This window comes from Sander vitreus, chromosome 15, assembly GCF_031162955.1.
Source record: "Sander vitreus isolate 19-12246 chromosome 15, sanVit1, whole genome shotgun sequence".
In the NCBI taxonomy this organism is placed as follows: domain Eukaryota; kingdom Metazoa; phylum Chordata; class Actinopteri; order Perciformes; family Percidae; genus Sander; species Sander vitreus.
Window position 1 is genome coordinate 10,133,773 of NC_135869.1, and position 9,575 is coordinate 10,143,347.

The following is a 9,575-nucleotide window of genomic DNA, read 5'->3' on the forward strand; positions in this document are numbered from 1 at the left end:
ATGGATAACCAAGACAAGGGAGGAGGTACAGGAGGAGGAGTAGGAGGAGGGCAGACAAACGAGAAACAAAAAGCTGAGGAGGTCGGTGATGAGGAAAAGTGGACCAAAGATAAACACAACAAGCTGGAGAAGGAGAGCAGTGAGAAGGAGCCGAGCGGAAAGGCCATGAAGGAGAAGCGTCGCTGTCACTGGAGAAGCGACTGGGCTCTGAACGAACGTCTGGCCATCAACGTGTCAGGGATGCGTTATGAGACCCAGCTCCGCACGCTGGCCCAGTTCCCCGACTCCATGCTGGGTGACCCCAGGCGTCGCCTTCGCTACTATGACCCCCTGCGGAACGAACTCTTCCTGGACAGGAGCCGCGTCTGCTTCGATGCCATCCTGTACTTCTACCAGTCCGGTGGGAGGCTGCGGAGGCCCGCCAACGTCCCTCTGGACATGTTCCTGGAGGAGCTGCGCTTCTACGAGCTAGGAGAGGAGATCATCGACCGCTACAAAGCGGACGAAGGCTTCCCCAAGGAGGAGGAGAGGCCCTTACCCGCCAATGACTTGCAGCGCCGCCTCTGGATGCTGTTTGAGTATCCGGAGTCCTCCGGCGGAGCTCGGATCATCGCCATCATCAGCGTCATGGTCATCGTGATCTCCATTCTCATCTTCTGCCTGGAAACTATGCCTGAGTTCAGGAATGAGAAGGAACTGCGGGAGGTGAGGATGGATTAAATGGTGCTGATGAGGGAAACAGAGAGACCACAGATGGAGGTGATGTATGGAAACAGACCAGATAAGTGAAGGAGCGGGCAGGTAGCTGTCAGGGCGCAGAGGTTAACACTGCGAGGGAGTGATGAGGTGAACGTAGAAGGACAACATGTGCTGACAAGTGTCACATGAAGCACTCTTCCAGCACGAGGTGAAAACGTCTTTATCGTCTCTTTCAACACTGAGGGGAAAAAAGGAGAGTAAATCTGAAGGATGATTGGAATCTGTAAAGTTAAGAATCACGTTCGAGGGAAGGGAAAGCAAAGGCAGCAGACAGAGAAGAAGGCAAGGGCGAGGTTTTCCTGAGATTATTTTGGACTTGTCGTTAAATCTGATCCACCCAGATTAAAGTAGTGAAGGAATGAAGGAGATGAGCCGGGCAGTGAAACCGCTGATGGAAAAGCAAGAGTAAGGACAGACAGGGCAGGTTAGGTTAACATTGTGGAGATGATAGGCCTATGCGTTATCGTGCACTCGGGGCTGACCGCCAGAGCCAACAAGCACATTCAGGTGTAGTGGATACTTCAAAAGTACTGAGAAAAGATAGAGAGTGGAATGAGTTAGAGGTAAAGAAGCAAGTGTGAAGGGAAGGAAAAGAGACGAGCTTGTCTCACGTTACTCCTTGGAGATCTAAAGGGCTATATATAGGGATAGGACAACCCTAAGAGCACATCAACACATAAACGAATGACTGTATTAATAAACGGTGTAACTCATAGGCTACACACGGGAAAAACAGCATGGAAAAGAGGCTCACAGTTCAACTTTTCTGATGACCGACACAAAATGAATTCGACCCGCACACTGTTCCTGTAGCCTGGAGACGTGGCAGATTCTGGAGGTTCAGGCAGCAGAATTGACACCGCGGCGCTTGCTGGATTTACGTTTCCTATCACCACCAACAGTGCTCCGTTACTCCCTTACATAGATACGCTCATGTGATCAGAGCATTTGACGCTTTTGGAAAGCTACACAAACACAACAAAACCTGCATGCGAAGCCGTCCCCACACAATCACTCACTCACCGGATGGTGGGGAAAATCAAACCAACTACATTTGTTTTGTTAGATTCTGATGATGATGTTATTGGTTCTATATGACAAGTTATATTAAGCAAGGAGTCTGTGTGTGTGTGTGTGTGTGTGTGTGTGTGTGTGTGTCTGTGTGTCTGTGTGTCCTTCACATCACATATAGAACCGTTAATCGGATCTACTTCACCTACTTGTAACTTCTTAACCGTAAATTACCGTAGGTGCCGATTTGCATCGATCAATTTTCCACCGTTTTGCTACTCCTCCTACAAATTTCGAGCAATCGTCACCAAATTTAGTACAGAACATCTCTGAACCAAGGCCGAAAAAGTTACTTTTTCAGTTCTTTTATGATTTCAAAGTTTGCTCAAATGTTTAGGGCTTATATCCAGAACGCTTTCTGCTATTGCAACCACATTTGGTGGACATATGTAGATATGATGTCTGAGTGGCCATGACACATTTGGTGCCATTTGGCCCATAGGTGGTGCTGTAGCAGCAGCATCGAAAGGAAGAATCTCTGTCTGTCTGTGCATGTATGCATGTATGACTGTCCTTCGTATATCTCAAAAAACATTTATCCAATCCACTTCCAACTTGGCAAGTGTATCACTGCGAACCCAAGGGAGTGCAGTGTTGAGTGTGAAGTCGATCGGATGAGCGGTTCTCGAGAACGCTGTAAGCAGCATTTCCGAGGGCCAAGCAATCGACCTGTTCCGAACGGGCACGCATCTTGAAGATTTTCATTTAAATAAATGACTGTTAAGTCACTATCGTTGAATGAGGTAACACAGTGGTGATTGAGCCTATAGCCATTGATGAAAGCCCTTGCATTTGCAGTATTAGGAACTGGTGTTCAACACCACTGCAAACTACAACCTTACCAGTAAACATATAGTTGAGTCAGTCAAAGCGGTGGCAGAAATCTTAGAAGTGGAGATCTTAGAATTATTTGGGGACAATATGTGCTGCGAGGTTTACCAGAAGCTTAGAGTAACTCTATCTAACTTGTTAAAAGACACTAATGCCCAGCCATTTCAAACTTGCACCTACTTCCCAGAAAAAAACAAGCCGCCGGGTTAAATGAGTGTCAGATGTCGTGGCCGTGCTGGTGTCAGGAGTGTAATGCAACCCAGCGTCATATGAACATAATGTTTTTTTGTGTGCGTTTAAATATAGAGAAACCGATTTATATAAAAGTCCGTAAGGGAAAAATAAAGCCGGGGGAGTGAAAATGGAGAGGAGAGAAAAGTTAGCACAGTATCACAGATCATACAGGCTCGATGAGATCCTGATGACAAGTGTCATACTCCAAATGTGCTGAGGACAAACTTCAGAATAATTGCTTCTTCTCACTTATCCACTGTCCTTCTTTTCTCTCTGTTTACTCTCCTGTAAACTTTGTCTCCATGGAGATACAGTATTTATTATAGCCTTCCCCTTCCCCTTTATTCTCATATTTCCCAACTCATGTTTGATAAACAGATGATAGAATGTGCCTGCCTGGTATAGGCGCTGACTTCTTCTCTCTCTGACGGCAACTCTAACTTTTACTTCATCCTTTGTTTTACAGAAGTTCACCACCATACCGCACCCCACCATAGCGAACGAAACCATCTTGATCCCACCTGGCTTCACTCCCTTCCAGGACCCCTTCTTCATCGTAGAGACCATCTGCATCATCTGGTTCTCCTTTGAGCTCATTGTGCGCTTCACCTGCGCTCCGAGCAAGGTGCACTTCTTCAAAGATGTCATGAACACCATCGACTTCTTCGCCATCATTCCCTATTTCGTCACCCTGGGCACGGAGCTTACCAAGGACAAGGACGCGCAGGCCTCCGTGTCCCTGGCCCTGATCAGGGTCATCAGGCTGGTGAGGGTCTTCAGGATCTTCAAGCTCTCTCGTCACTCCAAGGGCCTCCAGATCTTGGGCCAGACGCTGAAGGCCAGCCTCAGAGAGCTCGCCCTGCTCATCTTCTTTCTCTTCATCGGAGTCATTATCTTTTCTAGTGCCGCCTACTTTGCAGAGGTGGATAGTCCTAACACGGCGTTCACCAGCATCCCTGAGGCGTTCTGGTGGGCTGTCGTGTCCATGACGACAGTCGGCTACGGGGACATGTACCCGGTGACGGTCGGAGGGAAGCTAGTGGGCTCCATGTGCGCCATCGCCGGCGTGCTCACAATCTCTTTGCCAGTTCCCGTCATCGTGTCCAACTTCAGCTATTTCTACCACCGCGAGATGGAGTGCGAGGACACGACCCAGTACAACCATGTCTCCACGTCGGTCTGGGAAGGAGAGGACGATGAAGAGGGGGAAAATGAGGAAGGAGTGGATGAGGGGCATGAACACATGGGAGATTGTGTACCCTTGTACGGGCAAGACAGCAGGGGTATCTGCCCACCGCTCAATGGGACGCTCCTGGCAGGGCTTTGTGACGGACAGGAAGCTGATTATCAGAGAGGGATAAACTTCTACCTCAAAGAACCTCTGGTCACTCAGGTTTGACAGACATGATTGACAGGCCTGTCCCACTGTCTCACATCAAGGAAAAGAGAGTGCCAAGATGGAAAGATGCTGGCAGAGGATACAGGAGAAAAGTTTCACAAAGACTTGCACTGATATAAGCTCTAATGTGTTACATTTGAGGCTTTTGCATGATTATATTTGACTGATAAGCATCTGTTTTTTTCCTCAATAAATAAAAATCTAACCTTTAAAAAACCCTGCAGGTCTTTTGATAAAACGTACTGCTGTAGTAAAGACATATCCAGACACCTCAAAGAATCCTCTATCCAGCTCAAATAAAAGAATAACCTACCTGCCGCACAATAAAGTAGATTTTAACTTCTTTCCAAAGTTGCGACTCTGTTTCTTAAACCCAACAAATATGGCAGCCAGAGTTGACATTTGGTGCCTTCCTGTCTCGTTTTGGGCAAGGGAAAAATGATTAATATAGACAAATGAAACAGGTAGTAAAAGTTTCAGGTAACGCTTCATGCTATGGGTCCATAATTGAATTAATAATAATTTCCTAGAAGTTTTCTGGAAATTACTATGTACATTGGTAACTAGGAATTTAATGAAAGCAAATGTTAAACGTTAAACCTTAGTAAATATTCCAACCAGTATACATTTATCATTGGAAATTTTATTCTCCTTATATATAGACATGTTTGCTTGGTTGGACAGTTTTCTCATATTCAGTTGACTTGCTGTGCACTGACTAAAACACTATCTCGGTTGCAATTAATTGGAATTTAGTTGCTGAAAGTGTGCCAACTGAACACCGTTTCTATTTCCCTATAATTAATACCAAACGATATAGTCCTTTCAGGGAAACATTCAAGAAAATTACCAAGAAATGATTCAGAAAGTACAGACCCGTAAAGTAAACCATTACAAAATGATTGAACTTCCAGCCACCATCTTTGTTTGGCTAAATAAAAGCGCTGCAGCTAAGAAAGCAGGTAAAACATCTTCTTTCCTGTGCAGCAGATGGTATATGTTTTATCCTGGCTAGATGGAGGATTATTTTAGGACTCAAAAATGTCTTTAAAACAGAGAAAAGTGTTGTTTAAAAATCTGTGAGGTGCCCGTGTCACTAGCATGTTATCATCACTACAAACACCTCAAATGTCAAAAAGGAAAATTATGATCCTACCGCTTCAGAGACAGATATTCCACAGACATACAAAACTTATATAACAACGTTATTATAATATACAATTTATGTTGTATAATCTCTGTAATGACGGTTTACTGGTGTCACTGTTTCAGCAATGTGGAAACGAAAATGACTGAAGTGCTGAATGCAGGAAATCAATTCACCGCACATTCATCTGATGGTGTTAAGTGAGCCACAGTGCCATTAACTGCTGCTGTGAACATACTGTATAGGAGCTAAGTGAACAGCAAGTGTTGATGTCCTGTACTTGTCAGAGTTATGGCAGAAATGAAGCACTGTAATCTCGCGTTGACGTTGACAATAAAGAGATCGGCTGGTGGCAGCGCAGACAGAGTTCTTGTAGTCAGTCCAAAGCCAGTTTGTAAGCTAGATACAGCAGTGCAATAGATACAGCCTGGAGAGGTGTGTGGAGAAAGCTGATATCAAGTCACAGACCATATAGCTCAGAGCCAGCTGACATTTATACTAACTGCAGTGTCTGGAGCAACACTGTGCTCTGATGGTCCCAGGCGATAGTGGTAGCACTAACAATCTTCACAGCTTTGTCTCACGTCAATGAAAACAACTTTCCCTCAGTTACTCTCTGCCTTAAACTACGCAGAGTAGATGTGTTATTAAACTGATGTCGAACATGTACAGTTTCCTTCAGCTGATTCCCAATCAGGGACTCATTCATCGGCTGTTTGGCTACCAGCTGACTTTAATACTGGACTGCTTTATGGCAGTATTACTTTTACAGAATATTTGCATCAGTAGGATGAAGTATGAAGTTCTAACAATTCTTTTATTTATCTTAAAACAGATTCTCAATGGAAATTCTAGAAGAAATTGTATATTATGATAAACTGTAATCAAAAAGTTATATATTTTGCTAAAATATTGAATCTATATAATTTACCCCACTTGTTGCTTTTCCCAAAATACAGCTAAATACACCAGATTCCAGCAGAACTTTGAGGAGGTCAAAAGACTTTTGAGTATTTGGAAGATACTGAGAGTATGGATAAGCAGATAAAACAGTTATTTTGGGAGATTGTTACTTATTTGGTGAAATATTGTCACCATTTGAATCCATTGTACTTGGCATGAATTTGAGTGGGAATAGAGCCATTAAGAAACATTTTTCAAGCCTAAAGGAGGTGAATCTAAGATAATTTCATAACTTGTTTTGACTGTGTGGATGTAGTGTGACCTGCAGTATATTCTGAGGACAGATGTGGCTGTGTATAAATATATATATATATATATATATATATATATATGTCTTACTTTATTTAATAAAGGTCATACTTAATCACTCAGGTCATGGATTTCTGAATTCCTTCCACATGACTGTGCAGTGATTCGGGAGAATGTAAAGATGTGTGCTTGGATCTAAACAACGTTTTAAAAGCATCATGAGGCTTTTACACAGTATTATTAGAGGGTGATGCATACTGGAGGCTGCACATATCAGTTTCTGTCAGTATGACGATCAGAAAAAATATTGTGTAGTACAGATTGTATGGTAAGCCATATGCATATTTCACTGTGCATGTGATGAGTCAGCCTGCCTCTAGATGTCAGACTGTGTTTTAAAACCAGGACATCTGTCTCACTCCTGCTGCCACTGGATTTAATTTACAGTAATGTGACATGAAAGACTTCAGAGAAACCAAATGCAACATTTTCCCTCTTGAAATGATCATGTTCATTGATGCCATATGATCCAGATGACTTACATTATGTTGTTTTCATTCCATGACATATAAAAAAAGAGAGAAAAAAAGACTTTGACTGAATTATATTAGTTATTATACCAAAGCAGATAAAACGTGTGATTGCATCAGGTATTTGAGTCAAGCCAAAAACATGTACTATTGCTTTACAATATGGTGGTTTTAAGCACTGTAACTAACTTAGGAACACAAAAACACACACACACACACACACACACACACACACACACACACACACACACACACACACACACACACACACACACACACACACACACAGTCTTCTGGATGATGATGGCTGCAGTGATTACATTCCTGACCCTCCTGCTGCCTCAGATGGTGTGATATCCTCATGTCATGTGTCTCTCTCATGCTACAGGACAGATTCATGCTTTGTTCCACAGACTTCAGCCAGAAAATCATCACAAATTTGAAATTCACAACACATTGTCAGACTATCAGATTTCTGCTGACCTGCAGCATTTCACCATTTCCCTCTACCTAACTCAGCTCTCCTCTCTGACGTGCAGGGACCTGGAGCTATAACGTTAGCTCTGCTTGCAAAAACCCACAGTGCCCTTATGCTGTCTGGGAAGAATGAAAAGGATTGACGTCTTTCCGGCCATCTGCCGCCTTCCGATTCCTCTCCCATCCCTCACTCTCTCCTGCCTTGCCCATCTCTAACGCGTCTTTGAGAGGATTACGTGTGTTGGTATCTCTGTGTGTCTTTGTCTCATCAGCGTGTAAGCGCTGCCTCGTGAGTAATGTTTGCATGTGTGTCTGTTGCACCTTTTCCATCCAGTAATATCTTTGTCTGCAGGATTGTTCCTGCGTCTTTGGTCACCAAACACTGACGCCTGTCCCCTTTTGACTGCAAATCCCTCCACGATTGCACAAAGTTACTTAAGCAGCAGAGAAAACACAACAGAAATGCAATTATTTTAAATAAATCGCTACGATTTTATTACATACAATATACACACGAGCTGGACCTGTGAATCTGAGTTAAGATTTAAGGACGTGGGGAGGCAGTTGATGAACTTAAATTTAAAATGAGAGGAAATCCAGTTGGGAGGGAGAGACTGATGACGCTATTTTACAGCAATTAAGAATGATAAGTGAGAGTAGAATTAGTCAATTTAAACATACAACAAAATAATAGCGGCATCTTGCCTATTACTCATCATTTCGGACACCAGACCACAACAAGAAGATACAAACCATAGATGATATACACAATATTAACATCAAGATGAGAGGTGATGTACAAGAACAGCACCGAAGACGAAAATGTAAAGAGATGCAAGAAGGTACGGAATTATAAAAAATAATGTCTGCTGGTTGCATATTCTTTCATTTACATGAACCTGTTGCTATTCTCAAGGTTATTTAAAGGAATAGTTTGACATTTAGGAAAAACGCTTTCTAGCACGCCCTCACTTTGGAGAAGCAGACATGGAGGCTAAGCAATGTACTGCTGTGGACTGGGGTCAGCAGCTAAAAGTATTGTAGCCACCTAAAAAAGTAAACATCAGTTTAAGTGTATGCTACATTTAGAATATTTTCACTGCTTTACCTTTACTTTTACAGCCCTTTACACGTGGAAACTCAGCCGTTCTCTATGCTCTCTTCAAAGCCACCAGACTCCATTGACAAAAACGTTTCACCTCCCATAACACAGAGTTGCTGGTCTACCGCTGCCTCAATCGGTTAGTTAGTTTCTGTTATTGTATGACTTTGGTGTTTTAAAGGCATAGTTCAGATTCACCAAAATCACACAATAACACAAACTAACCGATGGGAGCAGCGCTAGACCAGCAACTCTGTTTTCTACGAGGTAAAATGACATATTCTAAAATATTCCAAATATAGCGTACACTAAAAGTGTAAAAGTAAATGTTTTTTTTTTTTTTTTTAGGTTGGCCTTTTTTTAGGTAGCTAAACTATGTTTATCTGCTGCCCCGGTCATTACAGTCAGTACATTGCTTAGCTTCTGTGCCTGTCCACCGCCATCTACTGTAGGTAATACACTGAATATGGATAAGTACCACATACAACCCCACTTCAAAATATCTGAACTATCCCTTTAACATTAACAAGTATTTTGTTTGTTTAATCCACACAAAAACAGAAGTGTAAAACCAAGTTGTGGCTTTTTGGACACTTACTGTATGTGCTGGACTATTTCTCGACTGGCAGGAAACCAGTGGAGACTCTGCTCCCAGACATGAAATATCCCGGCACATAACATCCTATAAAATGGTTAATTGAATTCCTCCCAGGAAAATTAGTAGAAGTAGAAGAAAAGGAGTTGAGCAAAGGTAAAGGATCAACTAATAACTCATGGTTGCACGTTTAAACGCTGGTAACACCAAGGTACTTT

The 9,575-nt window shown here is 42.8% G+C and overlaps 1 protein-coding gene across 1 annotated transcript; it reads left to right on the top strand.

Annotated features, from left to right (window-relative positions):
- On the top strand, positions 1–4,294 carry kcna7 (potassium voltage-gated channel, shaker-related subfamily, member 7). Its single transcript, XM_078269579.1, has 2 exons — positions 1–705; positions 3,362–4,294. Exons 1-2 carry the CDS (start codon positions 1–3, stop codon positions 4,292–4,294), a joined length of 1,638 nt encoding a protein of 545 aa, XP_078125705.1.
- Positions 4,295–9,575: the final 5,281 nt, after the last annotated feature.